At 38.6% G+C, this 27,934-nt stretch overlaps 1 protein-coding gene across 2 annotated transcripts; it reads right to left on the bottom strand.

Annotated features, from left to right (window-relative positions):
* Positions 1-1,435: 1,435 nt before the first annotated feature.
* On the bottom strand, positions 1,436-27,676 carry sfmbt1 (Scm like with four mbt domains 1). Of its 2 annotated transcripts, none has more exons than XM_046874627.1 (21): positions 27,529-27,676; positions 19,114-19,161; positions 18,286-18,380; positions 16,383-16,626; positions 15,626-15,714; positions 15,269-15,521; positions 13,128-13,225; positions 12,903-13,004; positions 11,471-11,630; positions 10,109-10,191; positions 9,815-9,941; positions 8,647-8,760; positions 7,944-7,986; positions 7,790-7,857; positions 7,119-7,258; positions 6,158-6,267; positions 5,866-6,041; positions 5,556-5,734; positions 4,658-4,879; positions 4,363-4,491; positions 1,436-2,653 (listed from the first exon to the last, which is right to left on the bottom strand). In XM_046874627.1, the coding sequence occupies exons 2-21, from the start codon at positions 19,136-19,138 to the stop codon at positions 2,513-2,515; spliced, it is 2,598 nt and encodes an 865-aa protein (XP_046730583.1). In that variant the 5' UTR covers positions 19,139-19,161; positions 27,529-27,676; the 3' UTR covers positions 1,436-2,512. The 2 variants fall into 2 exon arrangements, with proteins under 2 accessions (XP_046730583.1, XP_046730584.1); XM_046874628.1 differs by lacking the exon at positions 27,529-27,676 and adding an exon at positions 21,877-22,288.
* Positions 27,677-27,934: the final 258 nt, after the last annotated feature.

The raw sequence follows: 27,934 nt of genomic DNA on the forward strand, positions 1-27,934 counted from the left end.
GTAGTACATATCGCTTCTAAACTTTAGCTGTTAAAGCAGAACCCCAGTAGTGCAATGATTTAGATTTTTATGTAAAGAATGAAACACAACAAAGCGTATTGAATTGTATAATTAACCAAAAAACTATTTAAAGGGCTAAGAATTATTATAATTAATTTTGAATGAGTTTGTTTGATAGATGCTAGCAGTGGCTGGCCATCAGGGCCAGCAAGGCCTTCACTGCTGGCCTGAACTCTGACTTATGTTTTTATATATCTTTTGTCAGTGAATATGTATTAAATTATCCCAATAGTCTATTCTCTTCATTTCATAGGGTTTCTTTCGGTTGCAACCAAGGTCCAAGAAACGTGCCTTGAGGCCTTGAGAATCAACAGTGAGGCATGTAGCATAACGTATATGCAAATTAAGCTGTTGCTTGGACTAATCAGATTTCAAGTTGATGGCACTGAGGCCATCTAACAGGCATACGTTAACGTCAGCATTTTCACATCTTTTGATTGGATAGTCATAAAGCGCACTAGTCAGAGCTCGCAAACCGCATCTGTAGCAAACCGAACAAACTCAAATATATTCGTGTCAAATTAATAGTTTTTTTTTATTCCACAATGGCTGACATGGGTAGCAGATTGATTTGTTTGCAGAATTAGCCTTCATTTCAAATCCCCATTAAAATCGTAATGCACAAAACAAAATGCTGGGAAAACCAGAGGTTATTTTACGAGGAGAGTTGATGGTTCGGATAAAGATGATGTATGCGGGCCACGCAGTTGTGGCTCCAGTGAAAGGAGACTTCTTGAATTGTGTTCACTGGGTTTCTTGCTTTAGTTCTTGCATTCATTCGATTGTTTTTCCTCTCCTCAAGTTATTAATACCAAACAAAAATTGATGAAACACTGATGCTTGTTTAGACTGACATTAGAGACTCCTAAAACTGCAGACTCATTACATAAATGAATATTTAATAAATATGTATTACAAATTTCAACATAAGGATTATAAGCCTTTTGTAACATATAAGCCTATGTTAAAGCGTCCATTATACATGTCTGTGTGTGAGAACATTAATGGAAACAGGTGGTTCGTTCTATATAGTATACATTAAGAGCTGATTCTGGTTAATCTGATTCTAAAATTTAGCACTGCTGTGGAGGAAGTTAGGTTTATTATCAGAAGTAAAACCAGTTCTATTTCATTGCTGAAACCACAACAGCCAATCAATGACACCTAAATAACTTCCAATGTGTGTAGAAATATACACTGAGACATAACAGTGATGTATAATGCAATAGTTGGCGCTTACTGTTGTGCTTAATTATTCTAGATCTGTAGAGGGCTGGATGATTAATGCATAACACAATTAACATCAATTGGAAAAAAAATTTGTTTTTCCATTTCATCATGGAGTATTCCCGCATCAATGAAGTACACAAGGTAATTTGTTTGATCATGGAATTTATTTACAGCACCTCTTTTGAAAGAGACAAAAAATGAGCTCCAGTTTAGTTTAATTTTCTTTTAAATAACATTTCACAAACATATACAATTTAGATGAACAAAATTAACATTCAATCAAATGCTTTTGACCAAAAAAAAAAAAAAAAGGGAACAAAATCAAACAATGTAAGTAGACACACACGTAATAAAATGCTTGGAAAATTCACCAGAGCGCTTTGGAGATGGAACGAGATAAATGGGGAAATCTAACTTGAGAAATTTGACTCGTCGAACTCCTCGAAATACGAATGCGATGCGTGAAGCCGAAACTTGATTCTGGACTTGCATACTTTATTATATCGGACAGATCATCCCGAAATGTTTATACAATAACCTGAATCCTTTTGTGTGCTTGAACGCTAACCACGACATCAATCACATTAAAGGTGTTATATTACACGAAATGTCATTTCTGAATGCGGCCGAAAACGACTCGAGTGTCAAACTCGAGGAGGGGAAAAAAAACCGTCTTTACAGAATCCCACCGCAAAACCAATTACCAGGCCTGTTTACTTTACATTGTAATCCTCCAAAAAAACTAAACAAAACAAACAAAAAACCCTGAAACTGGGACATTTAATCCCACTAAAGGGAATATCTGATATTTACACGTATATACAGACAGACTACTATGTACACGTTTGCATACCACTTACTGTACACGGGCAATTGGTCTTTGTGCTTAAGATTCTTGCATTGTCTTCCGCTCTAAGATTATTAAAGGTTTCAGAAAATAAGCTGCTTGAGCCTTAAGGAAAAAACTAGCTAATGACTGACTGAGAAATCTTGTGAGATCACCTAGAACGCACGTTCAGTCTGAGCAGAGCTTTGTGACAAACACCACTGATTCTCAATTCTCCACACACCAAATTCCCCCTTCAGTAGCTTATTTCTATCAGAAATAAAACTCAAAGTAAACAAAAGAACACAGACTCACATTTTCTCTCACACACACACAAAGAGAAATAAAATATTATCAAATAAAATAAACCCCCCGGCCGCTGTCATCGTGCTACCCTCAGCTGGCAAACTGCTGGTAAAACGCCAGTTTGACCCTCTCGATGTGGTGGCACAGCTTAATGGCGGGACCGAGTTTTAGGTCCATACACTCCTGCACAGTGGGCAAGTTTAGCAGCAGCAGGGCCTGGCCATCAATCTCCTGAAAATGATTCCAAAACAAAAAATAAATGATGAGAGAGTGATTACGTAAAAGATTTCATAAGGCTCAATAATTATTTTTTTAAATATAATTTTCTAATAATATGCATTTAATGATTGCATTCTCTTCATTTCATAGTTATGCTGTTTCCAGTGGGGCATGTTTCTGTTTGAGTTTCTATCCAATCATATTTCAGACATCATGTGTTGCCAGGGTCAAAGAAATCTGCCTTGTGAGCTTCATAGTCAACAGCGAGGTGCATGTAGCTTTAAATAAACGACAATGAAACTGTCACTTTAACCAATCAGATTTTGAGTTGCCGACACCAGGGCCATTTAGCAGGCGTGTGACTGCGTCTGAATTTTGCATGTCCTTTGATTGGATGGTCAGAGAGCGCACTAGCCAGATCGCAAACAGCCTCTGTAGCAAACTGCGCAAACTCAAATATATTCAAACGAACAGACTCGTTAAAGATATAATTGTTTACATAAAAATTGCTGTTTTGCACGATTGCTGCTTAAACGTCCATTGTCCACATGTACAGTATTTATTTTTATTCAGACGACACTTTTTCTTTTCAACAATCGTTTTGTACTGTACTGGTCAGTGCTACCTTGTCGCTTTGTTTACTGTATGGAGAGACCCTGTGTTCACTTGCCTCTTTCCATTATCTTGTCCTTTTTCCTTTGCACTAAATGTTGCACATGTGCACTTCCTGTAGTTCGGTTTTAATTGCGCGTAGTTGCGTGTTACTTTTTGTTATTTTATGTTTTTTGAAGTAGCACCCTGGTCCTGGGGGAACGTTGTTCCTTTTTACCGTGTACTGCCCTGTGTATAACAATAAAAGCCTACTTGACATGATATATGTGTAGACTTAATAGCTGTTTGATTCCACAACGGCTGATAGAAAAGAAGAATTTGATTTGGTCCCAGAAAAACTTTCAAGGACATTTTTAAATGTCATGAGGGACGTTTTTTCTTTTACCATTTACAAATTTCTTCCTGTAGAATTTGCACATGCACAAAAAAAAAATAATAATTTTAATAAAAAATAATTTGTCTTAATTTAAAAAAATTCATGGTTGGAGGAGTCAAAAAGTACTACTTAAAAGCACGGAAAACTCAGGCTGGACTGTATTTTTGTCATATAAAGAGGTTAATATTATTGGGTTAATATAATATAATAATATATTGCGGAGGTGCAGTTGTGGCTGCAGTGAAAGAAGAATTGTTGAATTGTGTTCCTTGCTTTAGCAATGCCTTGGATAGATTAAGTGAAGTGACTTTTCACTTCTAACCTTGGTTTCATACAGATGTGAAAATCCTTCTATCAGGTGATACAATTCGATACACATCTTAAACAGATTCAGTTAAAAATTCAGTTTTAAATACGATACGATTTATAACCAATGCAATTCGGTACAGCACTGACAGGATTTGATTGAGCATGCTATGTTTAGTTTCAAGTTTGATCCAAAAAAGTTTCACTTAATTTAAATGTAATTAAAATTTCATGTCATTTAAATTGTAGTTTGGACAACAATGTACACAATTTCTGCACTTTCGTTATTTCATCTGTAAATTGCTAGAATCTGCGTGCAATCATTTCTGCAGTCTTCCGGATGCACATATAGTATATACAGTACAATACGCCGAAACGAGATACAATAAGACAAAGGATATAGAAACCAGGTGAAGAGAATAATCACCTGATCCATGAAGATGCGTGCGAGTGGAGCGCAGTCGGTTGTCCTGATGAAACGCACCACATCTGTAACGCTCCACTCCAGAGGACTGCTGTCCAAGCACAGCTTCTGAGGTGCCTCAGGAAAGGGACTCTGAGTGATACATATCGATAAACCCTTTTATATTACTGCAATAAAAGATGCATTGAATCGTATTGTGATCTGCGTAATCGGAAACGAGCTCAAGATAGGGTACTATTTAGAGCAAGTAACAAAATCTGACAAAACAACCCGGGTATAAATTGTATGGCGTCGTTACTTTAGGCGACGGAGGTCTGTTCTCGTCGTCCGAGTACGAGGGAGAGCGAGCTTTGCGGCGTCGGCGCGTGGGCCGAGGGGTTTCAGGAGGAGACGGTGAGGGGGTCGGGGGCTGCGATTTCTTTTCAGAGTATTCGGAATCTTCCATCAACTCGTCCTGCTCGGAGCCGCTGTCGTCGCTCAGCGAGTCGTCTTCGTCCAGGTCTTCCTCGTCGGCGCTTCCCTGGAGAAGCACAGTGGCCAGTCAATATGCTAATATTTCTACTTCATTTTTCATATAGGAACATATGAATTTACATTTAATGCATTTGGTAGACATCCTTAGCCTTATGAGCAGCTACATGGTTAAGGGCCTTGCTCAGGGGCCCAGGAATGGCAGTTCGGTGTGGCTGAGTTTTGAACTTGTGACGTTCGGACTCAAATCCAACGCCTTTACCACAAACCTACCACCTCTTTATTATGCAAATGTGTCTTTGTCTTATTAAACGAGTAAACTGACAACAGCAACAACATATTGGGAAATTCTTTCTGCCAGATTGTGCAATATCCTTCAAAATAAAAACAAGCACGAAAATTCCATTAAGTAATATGAGTAAAAAATGTAAATGCTCCGCTCTGGAAACACAATCTCCGCTCGAGTTAATGAGAATTATAAGGTTTATAAAGACAAGTGACATGACTTTGCTAAAGGGGTGAAGTTTAATGCAGTGGTCATGAATTAGCACGAGTTAATGATCGGTTTCTACCTTCAGTGTTCCACTGTTCTAGAAAGGATTCAATGATTTAGAAGCAAGAATCTATTTTATAGAACTCATAATATATAACAGTAAGAATGAGTACTGAGATTCTTTTATTGCTTTGTGTTTTCTAGCATGATGTATTTATTGGTGTAATATTACCTGAGGAGACCCTGCAGGCGTGTTGTCCACGGAGGCGGAGGAACGCCTCTTCTTATGGACAAACAACTGCTTCCTTCTCTTCTTCCTCCTGCCTCGTCTCTTCACACCCGCATCCATGTTGGTGTGGCCTCCGGGTGGACGGCCTACACGCCGACTCTTCTTCTTCCCGTAGTAATATGCTGTAGAATAAGAAATTGTATCCAAATTAAAAGCAGAAGTTCTAAGTATTTGGAAGAAAAAAAAGCTAACGAGAAGGTCAACGACAGAACCGCGATATACGATCGTTATACGGTAGAAGAACGTTACTTACTGTATTTGGTTTTGGTGAGCACCGAGCAGTTCTCTGAGCAGCGATCCAGCACCATGCGTGGCCCGAACAAATTAGGACAGCACTCCAGCTTCACGCAGGTTCTTCTGCAGAACTCTGCCACGCGGTCTGCGGTGCGAACGATCTCCACTGTCGCCCTGTAGCTCTTCCCTTTGTATCTACATTATATTCACATGCACACTGGTTAGGAAGTCCATTCCAGGAGATGCAGGAAAAGGTGCAAATGAACAAATCCTATTCTTTCTACAACAGAGGTATGTGTCGGCATCCTCACTTGGCTTTGAGGATCTCTCCATGACCCTGCCAGCGTCCCTCTTGGTCCAGCTGGAGCTCACGGAGCACACGACTGGGTTTGTAGGCGGAGTTTATCAGCAGGGACAGAACCTGAATTGACACACACATAGCACCAAGTTAAAGATAAATTTCTTGACTGAAGTTAAAGAGTTTTAAAATAAATAAGACACCGACATTACTAGAAAAATACTTTATATTATATATATTATGTGATGAACTTATTCATAAGTTGTGAAAGTTTTTTTTTTTTTTGAGGAAATGATTTATTAATTTATTTATTATATATTAATAACAATGGAATAGAATAGCAATAAAACTGAATAGAAAATAACATCAGAACAGAATAAAATGTGTTCTATATTATAATGTCACAAAATACGTAAAAAAAAATTGACGAGAGCGAAATGAAATCGAATAGAAGGTGACAGAAGAATCCTATAGTACAAAGATCGAAGTAAATCTTACATGCTGATTGAGGCATTTATGACAAAAACACAAGTCACGTTTATTTCTAGAGCGCTTTTTACAACTGACACTGTCTCAAAGCAGCTTTACAGAATTTAAGAGTGAAGGTGAAAGTGACAGTGAGAGAGAAGGAGAAAAAGTGAGAGAATAAGACAGATATCGAAAGAAAAAAGAAGAGAGAGAGAGAGAGAGAGAGAGAGAGAGAGAGATTACGCAATTCCTCTTGTCAATTCCTCTTCGTATCCTTAAAGGTATTGTTTTAAAGTATGAATCATTGTATTTCCTGCTCATGAACACTGAGCAGAGCCAAAACTATTTCAATTTTGACCAACATTTTGTGTTTCTGTTCTGTAGGTTCCACATTAAGACTCGCTAATGCGTACTGAAAGCGATCGGAGAACACAATAAAAAGAGGACGAAAGATTGTAATAAAACAATAAACAGTGACCAAAACATTGATGACAGAAACCACTAACCTCCTTAAGCACCAGGACGCAGTTGCCCGGACCTACACACTGTGGCAGCTCCGCGATGCGGCCCTTATTGAGGTACGGACCGGAGAAACACCTGTGGTTAAAGTAGATCTTTGGGCAGCTGTACTTCCCATTGACCTGACCTGCAAAATACACAGCAAATATCCTTTCGATTTAGTGGCCATTTCTCTACTTAGTTACTCAACAGCCAATACTCTTTTTTCACTGCCACAGCCATTATATTTATTTTCTGTACATCAATCTCCTTATATATTACAGGCTGTATGTATTAATGAAATATTAAATGTAAAACACACAAACACTTACATACACAACTGTATTATCCAACAGGGGTCTAAAAAAATGCTAAATACTTAATCCAAATTTTCCATGTATTCAATTTTTTTAATCAATTACTTGTGCCAATGTGATCAAATACTCAATTTAATCAATATAATAAAAACGCGTATTGCATTAATTTGATTTATTTATTTAAGAACGTTGAAGCAGCTTGACTCCTACTGCAGCCTCAGAGTTGTGTTCAAACAAAAACAACGAGAAGCATGTACTCTTTATTGTCTGAATAAAAGGATGTGTGTGTGTGTGTGTGTGTGTGTTTGAGAGAGACAGAATGTGTGTAGGTGTTTTTGGACACTGAAGTAGCAAACACTTACTCATCTCTGTCTGGCTGTTCAGAGGCTGTTTGAGGGAATCAGGGGAGGAGGCTTTAGCTGGCATTCTGCTGTAGGTGTAAGACAAAAGGAGGATTAGTCTGCAAATAGTGCAATCATACGCAGCAATTTGTCACGTGAGAACCGTGTCGCTTACTGCCGCTCCGGCTGGACGACTGCGATTTTCTTCTGCTTTTCCACTGCAATGAAAATCAAAACATGCGCAGAAATCAGTGAACCTGCACGGACGAACTTTGACAAAACTGAAAACTTTACACATTTTTATAAATGATTGAAGAGAAACGCAGTGTGAAGATCTTCACACGGCCGGTGACACGATAATGCGATCATACACACAGGAAATACTGAGAATATAATCTGAGGATGTGTTGATACTAAAGCAGCAGCAGTGAGGCATGTGCTAAAAAATATTACAGTAATCCTTCGCTTTAGTGCGGATCCACTCTCACGCCACCGCTTTAACGCGGAATTGCGTTTGTTGCCACATAACTAATTTGTTTGGCTGATTTTCCCGGTCTCTCGCGGAACAGCACGACAGACCAAAAAACTTACAGGGAATTGATTTTATGGCGTTTTATGTTAAAAATAATGAAAAGTATTAATAAAAATATAATAATTATTTATAAAATGAAAATAAATGTTAATACAGTACAGTAATATGTGCATAAAATAGTATTTTTGGGGTGGCACAGTTTTTTATTTATAAACGAGGGATTACTAAAATGTATTTCAATCCAAATATTAAAGATATTTTCTCTCTTTCTCTGTCTCTCACTCACACACACACACACACACACACACACACACACACACACACACACACAGAGACATAAAATAACCTTTGGGCTTGCAGGGGTACTGAAGAGGGTAGCCGTTAGTTTCACACCAGCTCACAGGAAAAATATCCATGGAGTCCATATGAGTTATGATCTCTAGAACAGGTTGCTTCACTCCTGCAGATCAAAAGATGAGAATTAAACGCTAAAAAATATATATATCTATATCTACCTGGTAATTAACAAAAAAATGGTAACAACAAAGCAGCTAATATATGGATTTTTCCTGGGTTTTTCCCGGTTTCACAAACTTCAAGCCAAAAAACTGAGCCCCATAACATTAGACCAATGAAATTGCCGAACGGGTTCAGGTGAACCAATGAAACTCTTTATATTAAATCAGATGAGCTCCCACTGAATCGGGCCGCACCACATCATAAATATGGATGATGTTCCTCTGACGTTTGACCTGCCGCTCACTCGGACTGTCTACAGGAAATGTGAATCATTCGTCACGCTGAAAACAACCGGGCATGAAAACACACTTCACCTGTGTTCTGAGCTGCACGGCATCAGGAGAAAAGATTCACTGATGGTGATTTTTAAACGCACGACGATGCCAAAAGATAAACTCTCGAGAGAAATACAGTAGTTGTGAAAGGAAGGAGGAAGACAGTGAACAATGACTTTCTTGGTAGGCTACTGTTTAGATACAAGCCGTGTAACAGACACTGTCTTTCATAAAGCCTGTGTAAAGTTCATTAGTTTCAGTGTAGACATCGGCTTATAGACAGGTGCGGCTTATTTATGTTCAAAATAAAAATCTTTGTAAAATTCAGTGGTGCGACTTATATCTGGGTGCGCTTGAAAGTCCGGAAATTACGGTACTTAACTGTTATGAGATGAAGAAAGAAAAAGAAAATCGTCAAAAAATCTGTATAATACGTCAACAATCGGCTGCCCTGTTTTCTACATATCGGAATTGGTCAGAGAAAAACCCATATCAGTCAACCTCTACTATATAATATCTTCATATGCGTTGGTTTTGACATAACAAAAAAATTATTGTCTACAAAGTGTATTTATGTTATTCCAATCAAATTCTATTTTATTTCTGCAGCCCAATGAATTCTGTATATTTACAATTGTGTACTTCAAATATTTAATGAAAACAAACACTCCAGAAACCCCAAGCTTTTAAAACAAAACATTGCATAAATGAGTATATCACCTTCTAGTCTAATCCAGATATGTTGACCTTTGACCTTGGTGACTGTGGCCACATGAATGTTTTGAGGGCAAACAGGATTAACAGCCTCCAGCATCATGGACTCTTTATAGCACTGATCAGAGGGATCCTGATACGAGGAAAGCAGACAAGCAAAAACTATTTCTCTTCACACACAGATACAGAATATCGTCATCATCAAATTAAACGTGTTTTGTATCTCTGGTGTTCTATTACACTAAACTCACAGTGGAATTACTGTGTGAAATTGTGTTTTTTAGAAAATACAAGACTCACGGAGGGGAAGCATTGTTGTGGGGCTGGTTCGGCCTCGCACTGTTTCAGATAATCAGCCCAGTCAAAGTCCTGCCCTTGGTAGCCTACACAAACACACACAATAGACAAAAGACATTTAACAAGCAGTGATGATGAGAGTACCACACTATTATCTGCTTCACTGTCATTTGCTCATTCTTCTCGAGATAATACAAAAGCGCCTCAGCCCAAAGAACTATTCAAATATTTGAAACACAAATGATCTGCATATTAGTCATCCTCAACATCACCAGCATCACCTTAAATGTACCTTTCAATCCATCTCTGTTGTGTTAGAGATGACTAATATGATTCGGAGGGTTCAAATTTGTAGGATGCCACAAAGCGATTTGCATGTTTGTTTTCAGCTTAGCTCTTAATCTTCCATTATTCAGGACTTACCCTGCCATTTTTCCTCACCTTACAAAAAAAAAAAAAAAAAAAGTTTAACCCATAATGTGCTGGTAGAAAACACATTACAGTCGATATGTATGCAATTTTCAGCCTGGTTTCAAACCACACAAATGAAAGCAGACCAGGAAAAAAAACAAAACCAAAACAAACAAAAAAGCTTTATGGGTGTGGAAAAACGGCGATCTGATGAAACTTTTCAAGCATGCATCAGTCTATACCAGGGGTGCACACACTTTTTCAGCATGCTACTTATAAAATTACCAAGTCAAAATGATCTACCTACTATAAAAAAAAAAAAAATCTCAAGGTGATTATCATTGTTATTATTTATTATAATATTATAATGCCATTCTTTCAAACAAAAAAAGAAAGTGTCGGTGTTCCCCAGGGGTGAGTTGTAGGGCCCCTACTAGTGATAAAAAGATCGGATAATTTCAATGACCTGGTTCTTTGACACATTTTTTTAAGTCATTTATTTCCTTTGATCAGAAATAGAATAAAATGCTACATTTTCAACAAGCAGAACCCCCTACATACACAATCTTTGACTATAGTTCCTATAATATATATGTATATATAAATGCATAGTATATATGAGAGTCAAGTGAGAAAAGTATGAACGGATCGTACCAGATGAACTCCTCGATTCTGTTTCCTGTGTAATGCACTGCATAGTGTACATAAGATTCTGTTTCCTGCTCATAACCTACGGAAATTTTGCAATGCTTATTGCATGTTTGGCTCATGCATGTCCAGTAAAAAAACAAACAAAAAAAAACCTAAATCACTCTTTGAGACTACTCGTTATTCCGAGTCGCATTAAAGATGCGTTCAAAATGAACGAATCGCTCTTGATCCACCTCTAGCTTTCAATTTTTACAACATAAAAAAAATCTAATAATGTCGAAGGTGAATATTTTACTGTTGTACCTAGTGGTGGACTGAGCTTCACTCCATTCTTAAAACTCCATTGAGCTGGAAAAATTCCAGGGCTGTCCCTGTGACACACGAACGATCTGCTTCCTCCTTTTCGCTCGGCTTCCTCTCTCATATCATCCATCTGCACCAGGAAGAACTGATCGCTGAACACCTGCAATGCAAAATACACACATACACAGGATAAATATACATTTGATTATATGATTATATAATTCATATATAATTATATGAGTCTGATTATAGAGCGGATCTGGGATCGGATTCACTCTGCGGACTGACGCTTATAAATAAATACAATTTTACTCATATGAGTTCCAGTACAAGCAGTGGTTTGGGGTCATTTTGTATTTTTAAATCTTTGTGATACAAGAACACATGCTCATGAAAACTAATCTACTTTCAGCAATATAAAAAGCAACTTCCACAAATACTGAGAAAATAAGGAAGTGAATATCCAGCACTAAGCAGAGACCAATTCCTTGTAAATGTTTTAGAATATATAAGGACATGAGGATGCTTATTTAAACCGAGACTTAAATTGTTTGGAGGAAAACAAAAAAGCTAAAGCGGAATAATCATTTAATTATGGGCCTGATGACACAAACAAAGCAGAAGCTACCTTTTATAAATCAGTGTTTGTAAAGACGTAGGAGTTATATGCTTTAGACTGCCGTTTAACAGCCCAAGGGAGTTTAGGAAGGCTGGCGAAGCGGCGTACAGCCGCCTTTGTGAAAATAAATAGACAGCCAGAGAGCCACCTTTCAAAATAAAAGAGGAGTTTGCTGCCAGGCTGAAGGTAAAAGTCGTGTCTGAATGCTTTACAATTATACAGTAGAGAAAGAAAGATTGCAACTGGAATAAAAATAAGCATCTGAAAGAGAAGAGAAAATGAAATGTTCAGGATAAAAATGAAGAAAAATGAATACAATGCAATGATGTGATATGCAAAAAAAAAAAAAGATATATATTTTATGTATAAATAATATAACGATAATTAATCGATAAATTACCTTTCATTTACTTTTAATAAATTAGCAGACTGTGATGAACCTTTTACTCATTTTGTCTAATTGTTTTACTCATAATCCTGATCTAAATATGATGCAGTTCGATTATAAAGATATACAATATAAAGGTAGGTGGTGAATTAATACATTTAAATTTGAGTAATGAATTGTGTTATTGCATCAAAAAACATAAGCTAATCAAGTGCTAGCATGAAAATTTAGCCTGGGCAATGCTAAAAAACCAGGCAGGTCCCATGTGTTTTTATAATATGTATGATCATTAATTCGGGATACCTTGACGAGGGTACATTTTGTACACCTTCCCGTTACCTGAGGCAGAAATTTGAAGGTGTGTTATAATTTGGGTCTAGCGGTAGGACAAAAGTGTGTTTCATCTAAGCAGGTGAGTGTGTTACCTTGACAACAGATGCAGGGCTGATAGTGAAAGGTGCAGCAGGATCTACTGCCTCGAGCTTCATCCCCTCAGCGAAGCAGTGCGGAGTGATGGCTGGCCGATCCTGAACACACACACACACACACACACACACACATCAACCTGTAATCATTTCTTTATTGAAATATCCATAAATTTGCACTTTCAATTAAATGACCTTGTGCACACAAGACAATCGTTTGCTCACCTTATAAAACTCCTCACTAATACTTGAATCCTTTGGCTCATTACCGATGGCTTGGCTCACTTCCTCCCATTCCTCCTTAGTGCGCAACGGAAGCAATACTGCTCACACGAACAAAATGATTATGTCAAAATAATTATGACTTATACCAATATTCAGCAATGATTATCTCCCACAACCTCCTGGACTCTGATCTACTCGATTCCACAATCGATCTGCTAAACCCTAACCTAGAACGCGCCAATCTGGACTCGCATAAACAGTGCTATAATCATCATGTGCTTGCTCAATAGCCATTAAATTACCATGAAATATAAAGAACGCGATGCATTAGATTGAAATCAATTGTAAACATTTATAACCGAACAGACGGGACCGTAATGCCTTTCAGCAGGCTTGTAGGCAAAGACGTTTTGTTATGTTTTCCAACTGGAATGTAGCTATAAAACCAGCCTTTGCTTTTATATAGGTAAGAAACGTGCTTCTCAAGGTGCGGATTGTTAAATAATAGGCGTTCGCAGAAATGCTTTCAGTTATAAACAAAATGGCTCCATTCCTAAGCGAATGTTTAAGCTACATGAATCAAATTTGTAGAAATAAGTGTAAAAACCTGAATCCTATCCCAATTAAACCAATTCATAAACTGATTAAAAATAGGACGCTGCTTTATAACCGCATTCCTACAAGCTCGCAGAACTGAAACCTGCACTAAAGCATTTTTTTTCCAGCCTTGAAATGTCTTCTGAAGCCGAGAGCATGTTAAATTATTTCTTGCATTGTAGGCAGCGCTAAAAAATAAATCCATTTGGAGTTTCTCTAAAGGCATGCTGGGAAACGATTTGAGAAAGTGGAAAGTGGATGTGCAAAAAGTTTTTTAATCCTTCAGACAAATTGAAGTGTTTGGCAGAAGCCCAAGACTGCGTATGATCCCTGAGGACACCATCCAAACCGTAAAAGCATGGTAGAGGGAGAATTAGGTTATGGAGATGCTTTTCTTTAGTAAGGTCTGGAAAACTGGTCAAGGAGGATCCTGGGATGGATAGAACCAAATACAGGGGAAATGTTAAGACAACCTGTTCAAGACAAGACGAGTGAGAGACTCGGACGGGGTTCACTGGAGTAGAACCTGAATCTACTAAAAAGATCCAGTCAATGGCCAAAGCGCAATTCAATTGAAAATTTGTGGCAAGGGCGATATGAGCTAAAATTTATATCACAATATTTTCCAGACGATATCGAAATTATATTGCGACATCAGAACAAAAAACTTTGGAGTCAAATTTTCTGTAAACCCAAGTTAAATTACAATTGTAAAATATGTATTTCAGACTTATATAAATAGAATAATGCAGTGTTTCTTTGGAAAGTTGCATGTTTGGCTAAAATATTTATGGCTGTTTTAACCAGTCGTATGGAATTGAAACCAGTTCCATACAACAGAGGAGGCCACCCTTTTTATAACCAATCCTTCCTCGTGCTCTTCAACACGACTTTCTGAATGTTCTTATTCACTTTTGCTGTGCCTATTGTTAAATCTCATGAGCTTGCAAACTGGAGTTGCCTGTGCACGCTTGTTCCTGTTGTATGGAACCTGTTTTTTTGTTCAAAATCTCTGACATTGGCTAACAAACAATACTATGCCATTTGTATTGCGGTGATGTAGCCAAAGGTGGAAACACTAGTAATCTCTTTAGCAACTTGAAAACCATACATGCTGGCAAATATGAGGAATGCACCCAAATGCGTGCAACAGATATCCCTGGAGGCGGAGCACGGCTTCCACTCGGCATTCAATAAAGTCTGTCTGTCGGTACTCTTTAGGACGAGCAAAAAAAAAAAAGGGAAAGACATAAGTACAATAACACATCACATAGCAAAGGACATAGAACCCATTCAAACTGTGGAGAAAGAAGGGTTCAGGAAGTTGCTTCTGGAGCCAAATTATGGGATCCCCAGATGTAAATATTTTAGCCCGACCCTACATGTTTTGCATATAGCGCTCAACCCTATCAAGACCCTACACAGGTAGTTCTACCAAGTATTGACCCAAGAAACTTACATACAACCAATAAAATGCTTTATGTTTAACCATTTTCCACAAAATGTGTGGTGTATACTCAGTAACCAGAGCCCTCACAGCTCACCTGATGGAGGTCTGAGGGTGCAGCCATGCTCTTTGGCCCAACCAGGAAGATGGAGCAGGGGGTTCAGGTAGAATATCCAGGTGATGGAGTGCGTGTCAGAAAGTCCTTCTGTGCCGGCGTAGCGCAGACGGAGTCGTCCCCCGATGTTATCCTCAATTGTAGCCCCCCAGACCATGCCGGCATCCTCTTTATCCACCATCTCCACACTGAGGCCCGGACTCAGCAGGTCTACAGGGTTGCAACCGCGTTGGGCCTTTGGTTTATGGAAAAATTAAAACACACCCTCCCTTTAGATCTTCCTCTAAACACACCACACGTATAAGGTCAGCAAAAGTATGTGTAGTTTATATGACTCACTCCTTCCAGCAGGTTAGCCGGTGCGCTACAGGATTCTGAGAGCGATTTCTCCAGCAGGGACTCCCAGTCCTGATGCTTCTCTCGCACACCTAAAAGCACATTTAACGCCAACCGTTAAATTACATTTAACTGCTATAGGGTGTAAAGGCATTCATACCCCGTACAACAGCTGAAACCTGGCTGCCTTCCTTGAACTTTTGACTTTGTGCTTCTATAAATCCTCATTTTTCTTAATTGACCAGGACCACGAGTGCACATCCACTCTCGCCTGCAGACTACAAACCAGTAACAGTATATAACACAGTGCATCTTGCTGCTGTTTGAGTAAAGAGAACTGGCGCGTTTTGGACGGTGTATAACACTGAGCCGTCATCTAAAATAGAACACAAATCTAGTCACAACACAGGTTGGCCCATCCCCCCACTTCCTCAGCAGTGGAGCGCATATCAAGCGTGAACTTGCACAATGTTGCACGATGCTGCCAGGAATAAGATCAGCTTATTAGAATCGCATCGGAGGTTATTGATGTGCAGTTGCTTTTAAACTATGTAACTCATTTAAGGATTATTATGATTTTATTTTTTTTTTTTTTTTAACCAATTTCATCCTTAGCACATGAGTGGGACATTTTCATTAGTAATTTAAGTCTTGAGGAAGCACATATATTAAGCATTCAACATGAAGCATTCTTGAGGATCACAGAAATAACATTAAGATTAATGCAAGAAGAAAACCACACATAACCCCATGCTCTCACCCTCAGGCGGTCTCATGGGTCGACCGTGCTGCCTGCTCCAGCCGATGGGGTGCAGGTCAGCGGTCATGACGTCACACCAGAAGTCGGCGCGGCGGTCATCGTGGTAGCCTTCGTAGCGTAACAGCAGCAGCTGGCCGCAGGTGGTGATGATGGTGGCCACCCAATAAGCTCCGGCGGGTTCTCCACGCACCAAAACCTCCAACTTCATTCCCGGAGTCAGACCCGTCTGCAGGCCTTGATCCATCTGAGATAGATAGATAGATAGATAAATAAAGAGATAGACACAATCAATCCAGTCTAGCATCTACTAGAATTGCAAATAGGAGCAATTGTGCAAATTGACTAGGGCAGACAAATGTGCAAATATATGCACAGCATATAATAAACACAATATTGACAAAAGTTTGCGGACACCTGGTCATAAATATGGTGTGTGTGTTTTGAGCGTTGCAGTCCACATTAAGTCCCAATTTGCTCTTGTAAATCCCTCCGATCATCTGGGAAGATGTTCCAATAAATGTGCTTGTGAAGATCTGTGCTCATTCAGACACAAGGGTGTTGGTAAAGGAGGAGGAGGCCTGGGGTGCGGTCAGCGTTCACATTCATTCCAAAGGTGTTCAATAGGGTTGAGGTCAGAGCTCTATAGCAGGAGATCTTCCACTCCAACCCATGCAAAGCATATCGTCATATAGAATGCTCTGTGCATGAGGGCTTTGTCATGCTGGAGCAGGTTTGGGTCTCCTAGTTCAAGTAAAGGGAAAAGTTTGTGCTACTTCATTAAAAAGACAATTGTTTCCCTTCAGATTTGCGATAACAGTTTGGGAAAGAACCTCATATGGCTGGGAAAGTCAGGTGTCCCAATACTTTTCTCCATATAGTGTATAAAGGTACAGCAAATAAAAATAAAGGCTATAGCATTGATTATGTGCATGAGCTCTTGAGCAAGTACAAGTAAATATAAAAGTTCTGTGCATTGTATAAATATAAACACATATAAACATGTATGAGAGGTGATGTTGGCACATGATGTATTTGAGGCACAATATGTGTAGAGAATACGGGATACAAAAGTTATATCTAGCGTATATACAGATAATATATAGATATGTGGATGATATAAGATATACAATGAGGTATGTTTAGGCTAAATCAATAGAATGAAGGAAAATAATAATGCTAATATATTCAGAACAATTGTCCAGAATCATACAGAGTGTGAAGAGTGGAGCAGCACCGCATGATTACTGACAGTAACTTCAGTACTGTCAATAAAGAGGAGAAATACAGCTGGAAATACAGCTGGAAGCATGTCGCCTTGAATCCAAACGCCTATGAAATAGAGCAATGGAATTACAGTAAACTATTTATTATGGTATGTATAATAATAAGACGACTACACAAATGTCTTTGCGATGACAGGAGCATTTGAATAAAATACAAACGCCTTAAAGATCATGCATGTTCAAATCTTGCAGTTAAGACTCTATAACCAGTTGCAGGGATTTCTCTCTTATAAACGTAGTATCTTTCATTATTTCCGTGTGTTCATGTTTCACGGCTGTTTTTTGTAATGAGTTTTTATTATCATATGTATACGAATCCCTTCTGAAAACCAGGCTAGTTTCAGTAGGTCTCCCTCACACACACACACACACACACACACACACACACACACACACACACTTGCACAGAGGTGTTTTGATGTGTTTGTGTTGTCATAAATATGGATTTAAATTGATTTCTGTGGTAACAAAGCAAGCGGTTATTTAACACAAAGTGAAAATGTGCAATACTGAAGATGACCGTGGAAAAAAAGAAACGTGTGTGTGTGTGTGTGTGTGTGTGAATGTCAGGAAGCAGAACAGGAGCCTGAAGTAGCCTCAACTTAAAGCTGTATGCTTACATGTTTGAAGGCATGGTGAGGTACAAACAGTGCGCCCGTCTCCTCCAGGTAATCGTCCCAGTTAAATTCCGACGCGTCCTGACTAGAGTCTGCATCTGAAACGGCACAAAATGCGATAGATCACATGCAACAAGTGTATTATTAACTTCAGACACACACACTAGGTAAACGTGTGGTAGCAAAGACACACAATATTCATGACGCACAATATGGACCGGGGTTTTGCTTAAAAAAAAAAAAAAAAACAAGCACCAAAATATAAAAAAACAAAAATTCCAATCAACAAAAATCCAATCAACTAGATATTCTCACTGTTTCATAGCTTTCCTGAATGTATTATTAACTTATGAATATTTATGCAGTCTCACAGGTATTGTAGTATCTATTACATACATATGATTACACATAATATATTACATTTCTTCATATTTATTAAATTTCTTTATACAGTTTTATAAAAATTCTTTTTTTTTTATTGAAAACAGTCGCCAGCTTCTGCACAACATTAAACGTCACCACGAACAGCTGACAATTGTGACGTGATGAATAAATGTAATTAAATTGATTGTTATGCAACTGGAATAAGCCACTTTAATAAAAATGAAGTACGTCCCTGTGTTCACATGCACCCAAAATATTTTGTTCCTTAATGAAGCGATTTATTTCCACTAAAGCTGCTCTTTCATTACGGTCCAAATGAAATGGATTGAATTGATTTGAGTCACGAAGGTCTCGCATTTTAACTGCCAACTGCAGCATGCAAACACGTGCATCAATAGCACGTTCTTTTTAATAAATGATATTTATATATATTTGTATATTCCTTACCAGACTCCAGCGCATCTTGGCTCATTTTGGAATCAGATCTCACAGCGTCTGTTGTAGGGAAGCAAGAAAATAAGAAATGAAAACAGCTTTTAAAAAAACGTGTGAAAACGATAGATAGATAGAGAGAGAGAGAGAGAGAGAGAGAGAGAGAGAGAGAGAGAGAGAGAGAGAGAGAGCGAGCTCATGAGACAGTGATCAATGTGGAGATAAGCAGGCGCTGCAAAAAAGCCACATTTGACATGTCTGTGTGTGTGTGTGTGTGTGTGTGTGTGTGTGTGTGTGTGGGAGGGAAAATGTAGAGAGTGGGTTTTTAAAATACACAGTGACGCTTTTAAAACAGCTCAATGCCCAACAGCTAAACAACAACTTGGAGGCTTAATTAAAATGTCAGACTAGTCTGTGTTCGTTTATTTTTGACAACTGCCCTCAGTCAAATGCTCCATAAACGAAAGGAATTAATCCACTGCGAGGGAGATGAATACCAACGCGTATGATTAGGATTACTCCCAATTACACCGAGCGCAAAATTAAACACGGCTTTGGCTTTTTTTTTTTTACAGCTGCAAACATCTGTCCACTTAATTCACAAATTAGGACATTTACAACAGAGGACGGTCCTCAAACAGTTAGCGGCGATACAATGCTTCCTGAAGTGAAATTTCTGAAATGGTTACGGAACATAAAAAGGTTAAATGGTGAACGTTTGCCGGGAATTTTCTCTCTCAAACCTGCTGGATTGAACATTTATTTTATTTGTGAAACTGGTTTTGATATTCTTTTTTTCCCTCAACAAAGCTCATTGTGATGTCTGAAATGATTAGGGATCGCACACACTTCAACCCAGAAAAGACACACACACACACACACACACACACACACGCACACACGCGCACACACAAAACTCTATAGCAATAGAACAGCTATTTTCCCACAACTGCCACATGGGTCTTGACAGGCGTGAACGATGCGCACATTTGACACTCAACCCTATTGATGTGCTAATACTGTTGAAGGACAATTCCTCTTTATAACAGGGATCTGATCCGTTTTGAAAGACAGTCGGGTCGGCTTTTGGGTTTATATATATTTTTTCTTCCCAGAAGATCATGCATAACAACAAAAGCTTTAACCAACACTGAATTACAAAAAAAAACAGATCACAGATTTATACTCTAAAAACATCTCAATAAATCTACTGTATAAACACTATTTTACCATATAGTGATTCCAGTACTGAGAAAAAAGCATTGTTAATATTATTATATGCAATGCCGCTGATCTTTTGGGTCTTTCACACACAATCTGAGGAGTTTACACGAAATACCAAACAAACAACATCATTTGAAACAATTGCAGGTGGCAGCTTGTGGGCAGAAATGCCTCGCTGATGAGGAAGATCAGAGGAGAATGCCTGAACAGCTGACAGGAAGGCAACGGTAAATCATATAACCACTTTTTACAACCGTGGTGTGCAGAAAAGCATCCCATTATCCACGCTCAATCTTGAGGTAAAATTCCTAAAGCAGCAGGGTTCGTGTCCTGTCAGCTAATACCAAGAATCACAGTGGGTACAGGATCATGTTTGTTTATTAAGTTTAAGCACCATGTTGGCATCAAAAAACTTAAAAGTGTTAAACACTAACCAAACCGAAAAGTCTAGTTTTCGAAACTATGAGAAAAGACTCCCAGCTTGCAAACCTTCTCAAATATAAACCATTTAACGCTTCAAAAGGGGGGAAAAAAAGGCTTAAATAAAGAAAGAAAAACATTTAAAACAAAGTGCCATTAACTCCACGGCTCCATTCAGCCCGAGCTGTCAAGTTGTCTTTGTGACGCTTGACATCTCTATTAAAAAGGAGAGATGAGGGAGCGACAGGCTCGCTCTGACAGTCGCTAGCTGACCCGAGCCACCCGCCGTGACTACCGCCCCCACCCCCATCACCACCACCGCCGCCACCTCCTCCACCACATTGTGCTCGGAGTGAAGAGACAGAGGCATGGGAGATTGTATCCCAGAGCTCTCCAATGCAGGCGCAAAAAAAAAAGGCCAGCCTCAAAGCCCTGCACGATGCTCTTTCCACTCGGAGGCAGACGATTATAGAATAATAAAGGGCTGCAATGAAGGAAGGAAGGGGTTGAGACAGAGGAAGAATACGCTGGGTTTGATATTTCTGCAGCAAAATAGTTGGGACATTCCTCTGGACTAACAGTGGGCGTATGACAGAATGCAGAAAATCCTACGTCTGGGTATGAAAGGTCTTGCAATATATATCATTATAAAGCACGGAAAAGTATTTGTACGTGTTTCAAAACTTGAAGGCTCCGGGATAAAACGATCCATCTATCCGTCCATCCTAACAACAATTCAGCTGAAGGCTACTTAGATATGTCCAAAGAACTGTTCAAAGGCATGCATATAAACAATAACTCACAGGGGTGGAGAGACCATACTTTCATTAGCTAGATCACTGGGCAAGAAAAAATCCCTGCTGTCCTACCCAGTTTTATGTTTGTTCCTCAAATAACGAGTAAAGTAGCAGCGCATGCAATAACATACGGTAAGCTAATCAGCAACTTGTGTTAACAAAGGGTAAAGGAAATAGGATGATTTCAACAAGCAATGTCATTATCCTCTTAAGGTTCTGAAATATTTCTTTGCAAACTCAACAAAAGCAATAAGATAGCCAACATTTTCAACTACTACAAGTGTCATTATTTAGTTACAGTGCAGGTAAAAAAGTGCAAAAAAATGTTCACTCTTACCTCAACGAAAACGTGGATTATCAGAAGAGTTCTTTTTCAATGGAAGCAAACACACCAAATGAAGGTAAACTTCTGCGAAAGGCAATAGGGAGTCGATTTTTTCTCCCCATTTCTGGTCATTGAACCGATTTGTCCTCAAGGCAACTACTAATAACCACCCTAAACACAAAATCTGATTTTTCAAGGCTACTGATTTCTCTCTCCAGGCTGCTTATAAATAAACACCCTCTGTGTCGCAAACGGAGAAGAAAAAAAACCCCGGATGAATCAAGCGTTATACACGTGCAGCTAGTAATACGCTGAAAAAAAACCCATGCTAATGTCATAGAGTGTAACGGCGCAAGTTTATCACACTAAGCACCACCCCGACCACTCAAACACCCTTCCTGCGACCTCTAACCCCACTGTTATCACTACTCACACAGCCAGGAATAGAAAGTGCAAAGAGTGAACTGGTTGAAGAGAGAATACGCCGGGGCTTTGAAGCCGCTGGTCACATGTCAGAATAACAGCTTACGTCATGTAGGACATTGGTATCGAACCCTGACCAGAAACATTGAACTGTTTTTTTAAAGCTTTATCTATGGTTTGGTTATTAATTTTTAAAAACCAAAGCCACGACAAAGTGACAGACTGAATGCTCTCTAGGTCGAAAGGCATTCCACAGATAATCTGTTTATGATTAGTCTTCAACCTTGAATTAAAACCAAACAAATCGCTGCCTCTGTCCACCAAAAATCGGCAGCACATTTTCTTTTAAAATAAAAAAAAATACTCAGCGCTTTTTTATATTTGTTTATATCTTGTTCATCAAAATCAACAAATCACTTTTTATATTCTTACGTTTATTTTTATTTCGTTCCTTTGACCAGAAATTAAATAAAATACGACAGTTTTTATGAAAAATATAAACAAGTAAATATAAAAGATGCAAAAATAAAACCTTCAATGGAACACAATTACTCATGATGTCCTTTCTTTACTCAGATATAAAAAAATATATAGTAAATTTTACCGAAAAATAACAGAATCACTAAACATTTGTTTTACTGACAAATTAAGCACCAAAATCCGCCACGGTGCACACATCCGTCAATTAAAACCGTCCGTGTGGAAACGTAGCAAAAGTTCAGTTTGGTGACCTGATGATTAATGTCATTTAAAACCATGATTACTTACATGCACAAGAATATTATAAATAAATAGTTTGGTTTCACTAATAGCCTGATTTTGATAATAAAAGGTTTTAATATTACAAGTAATTGGATTTTAAGTGAAAGTAAAATTGCAATTACATACTCAACAAAGCAATTTAAAAAACATCAAGCAATACATAAGATTTCAGCATCAGCATGAGCCGCCTGAATGTGGGATTTGAACTTCTGACCTTTTTTTTCTTCCTATTTTAAACGCAGACTGAAGCACCATCTCTTCAATAAGCACTTAAATGAACGCTAATCACGCCTGTATCGCATTCCTGGTTCTGGCAGAGCGTGTCTGCGCTAGTACGAGGGGAGGATGCTTTCCAAGGAGACAACAAAGCACTTTCTGTACGTCGCGCCGGACGGGAACGCTTGCCAAACACTGTAAACGTAAATGTAATTTATTCATTTGGCGGGCACCTTCATCCAGTGCAACTTAGTCCAAGTGCAGCGCCGCTGAGGAGCCGAGAGTTGGACGAGTGCTGCAAAAACCGACAGATTACAAACGCTTCTGGCGACATCAGTCGACTAAACTACAAGTGACGCAGTCCAGCAATAACACTTTAGACCTCTGTTTTTATGCAGACCTACACAGTGTATTACGTACCACATATCGCAAACATGTCTTCAAATATAGAGCATTATTGCCCGCTCTATGCAATGAAACAAATCTCCAAACGATCCAAATTCGAGCACTCGCACATGCAATATCGTCCTTCCCATTTTGGCTTTCCTGGCATGTACTCACTCGGCGCTCTGAGCGAGCAAAGGCGTGGACTATATGGTCGACCAGGGCTCCATGAGAACTCAACTGGGAGTTACTGGATTAACTGGGCATTCGACTAGAAGCGCAGAGTTTACAGGCGCTCCTTGGTGGTGAAAGAAGAGGCGTTGGTTTAAGTTCGGATGCCTGATTTAATGGCGTTTACTTGTCCTGCGTGTGGCTACTTTTAACTCTATTTGCGTCACTGTAAAAGTCTCCGTAAAAGCCACTTGAGTAAATAGTGCACAGAAATAACTAATACTGTGACACCCTGTGACTGACCCCTGCTTGTATCGGGAAGGTTTACTGCTGTCCCTTGTGCGCATGGCCTAATCAGTCAAATTGTATATTCTCCTTTTTTAAGCCTTTTCAATTTCTCTTTAATTTTTATTCATTAAAAAAAAGCTAACTAATACGCCCTGGCGAAAAAGCTTTTACAAAGTGCTTAAACTGAAGACTTGTTTATAAAAAAAATGAAAAGAAATGACTCCTGACTGAAAATTTTACCACAACAAAAGGTTTTTCTACACATTTAAATCTGTTTATTAAATTCCCGCCAGGGTTACTATCAGATTTGTAAATAAACTATACAACTGTACACCTTCTGACCAATCAGAATCAAGAATCCCTTTAACAGCACTGAGGTAAAAAAAAAAAAAAGAAACTAAAACAATAAAAAAGATTTACCATTTCAATAAAGCTGAAGAACTAAATGTAATAAAATTCTGACTAAATGAGTTCAGCCTGTTTGCCTGGATTATCGCTTTACTCCCTGGGAACGAAGTCGCGTTTCTGTTTTTTTTAAGTTGTGACAGTTTTGTGCAAGGTGCTATATAAATACACCAGGGTTAGGCCATGATCTATGTATAGGAATGACACAGTGAGGCGAGTAAATACAGTGTCATCCCGCTTTCTATGCACATGTTGGATTGTTGGAGAAATCTGTGCTCCGGCTGAGACGCGTCGAGAAACGCTGACGCCCGATGACACGAGCGTGGCGACGGAGTGCTTAGCTAGCACCTTAAGACCAAGGTGTAACTCGCATAGGGTGCAGGTGCAAGCTCTGGGGATTTCACACACAACCCGGTGCAACTATTACACCATGGAGAACATGGACAACACAAAATCCCGAGTTGGCACCGAACATCGTTATTGTCTATTACATAAATAAACCTGTTCTGTGCTTCTGTCTTTAAACAAAGGACTAAAATGTACTTATGAATAAAAACACATCTGATACACAACTTTACTATGTCCTGTTCCCAAGATCAGATTCAAAGCTTATTTGCAAATAACTTTGCACTCAACACTTTAGCTTGTACTTTACTACCAACCAAATTGATTCCCTGTCGTAACTGCATCATATACCCACGCTGAATTCTGGATTATTCCGGAGCACTCATTCATAAATTGTTGTAAGTCACAGAGCGAAAATATCTGTTTCCAGAACTGAAAAATCAAACCTGACCGTATTCAGTTATGTATGCTAATGAACTCTCCATTTTGATTGGTCAGAAGGCATTGATTAATTTTCTAGAACAGCAGCTCCGGAGAAATCTCTGGCTGTAATGTATTTCTAAAGCAGTTTATTCCCCAGGACTTATACAGGAGAATAATAATGTAATAATAAACAGGTAAATAAGATGTAATTTCATTGTGTTATTGTTAAATCGTTCAGTGAATATCGGATTTTAAGACATTTACTGAAGAAGTGTTCAGTGTCAGTGCTTTGGAACGGTCGAGATGTTTTCCACCACAGGAAACTTCCAGTTTCTTGGCAACATGACAAGATTTTTGGTTAGTTATTGTGTTTTTTTTTGGTCTTTGACACTTTGACACTATTATAACTCCATATATTAACTTGAAGATGAAAGAGCATGATCTGCTGTTCATTAATCAATTAACAGTTATAATCTTTGACAAATTGTTGTTGTAAACAGCCTTATACGGACTTCATTCGTTTTTCAGGGAATGTCTGGATTTTTTTTACACAACAAATCTTATTTAACGTTTACATTCGGACAGCAATTTAACAAGTTTCTAGCGAGTCGTATTTCCAAAACGTACAAAATTAAACGTGCGTGTTAGACGATGATACAATAACGCTCTTCACACTAAAACAATTTTTTAAAAAATCAGAATTTTTTTATTAATTGTTTTTTTTGTTTCGCTTTAAATACGGTATATCATATAGCAGATAGTTGCTTCCTCGGGTTTGTAAGAGTCGTTCAGGAGACCTCTGTGTGATGGGGGGTGTAAACTTTTAAAAGGTGTAAACTGTTATCATGTAGTCTTCTGGAAAATGTGAATATCTTAAGTAGCTTCTGGAGGGCAGAGAAGGGACGAGAAATATGATAAGGAAGCAAAACTGATCATTGTCTATGCTGATCATCCTGTTTAAAAGATTACCCTGTTAACACCCCCCCCCAACACCCACCACTGTTACTGTATAACTCGACCTTATTGTCCAAAGCGTGCAATAGATGGATGGCGTATCGATCAGACGCAGTTTAAAGAGGTCAAACACGCAAAAGACGCTGGAAAAGCAAACAAAATATGTTTTTTACATACGTATTTTTCCAGGCATAACAGGTCAACTTATGAATTCGACTGGATGACAAGAAGGAGCAGTAAAACAACACGTGAATCAGTAATAAAATATCCAACGAGTCCCAAATGTGGTGGAAAACCAGTCTGTCATTTTCCCAATGGAAACCCTGCTGGAATCTACTTTTCCAGCAGAAGAACTTCTGGAGATCTTCTGCTGAACCCCAGTGTCTCTGCTCATGTCCTGTCCTGTCATGTCCATTCCTTCCTCCTAACATATCTAGTTACAGCAAAAGTCACAGTCTGGCATCATCACAGCTCACCATCTCCAAACTTCTCAACCAGACCATGAAAAGCTCAAAGTCTAATCAATGGAGAAGCAGTGAAGATGTGAACAGGAAGAAGGTTGTGTGTTTCATGTGTTTCAGGGTGGAGTTTCCCTAAAAACAACTTTAATAATGCGGCTTCCTCACCAATCTTCTAATGCAATACGAATTATTATATATAATGAATAATAATAATAATAATTATATATCAATAGTAGCAGTGAACTTGCATATGAGTGAAAACAGAGGGTAATATAGGAACTGCGGACATCGTGCTCTTATGCAACACACACACACACACACACACACACACACACTATTTACAACAAATATACTGCAACTGTTTCCTTGTGTGTTTTTTTTATTCCCGTTTCTACACGCACGTATTTGAGCTCTACAACGTTTCCACGCATAAAAGCAACTTTCGCGCACGCACGCGCGCGCGCGCGCACACACAGCACGAAAGCGTGTTTTTTTTTAATGCACGTTACAACCTGAGTGTCTTATAATAAATATTTTTTTGGTGCTCCATTTGTGAGCGCAACATTAAGCCAAAAACAAACAAACAAACAAACAAAAAATTAACGCAAAGGAACCAAATCAACTTCGATCCAAAACGTCATTCGAGCAAAGTCATGTTTAATTTTTTGGTCATTTTTTTTTTTTGAGGTTATTATTTTTTATTTTCACCCGATGGGAAAAGAAAAAAAAAGCAAACCAGCACGAGCGAATGCGTAAATCTAATCCCTCCCGATCCGACACTAAATTAACTCCCCAAACCGCCCTGATATTAAACCCTCAATTTGTTTCTTACCTCCGAGGAGAGTTTTTTCTTTAATAGATGCCCCGTGTCTCTTTTTTTTCCGCCTTCGTTTTTAGTCGTTCACGACCTCATTCCAATATGGCCCAAAGTGCTAGTGCGCATGCGCGGACGTCTAACCTCCCCGTCCGCGTGCTGTGCATTCATTCCATATTGTCGGATTGCAAGAAATTGAAAAACAAAACGAATACAGTAATTAAAAAAAGAATGCATGCACTTTTATCGTTTATATCTACCAACGTTTGAAGATTTATTAGTTATGAATTAGATTTCCATTTCAAAAGCAAGAAATCAGGCCTGGATGTTACGTGTTTCTTTATTTATTTTTCTTCTTCTAATATTTGTCTGTTTCTTTTTTTCTTTTCTTTTTTTTTTTTTTAAAGACACAGAAGCTGACGGG

Source organism: Silurus meridionalis, chromosome 19 (assembly GCF_014805685.1).
Source record: "Silurus meridionalis isolate SWU-2019-XX chromosome 19, ASM1480568v1, whole genome shotgun sequence".
Taxonomy (NCBI): Eukaryota; Metazoa; Chordata; class Actinopteri; order Siluriformes; family Siluridae; genus Silurus; species Silurus meridionalis.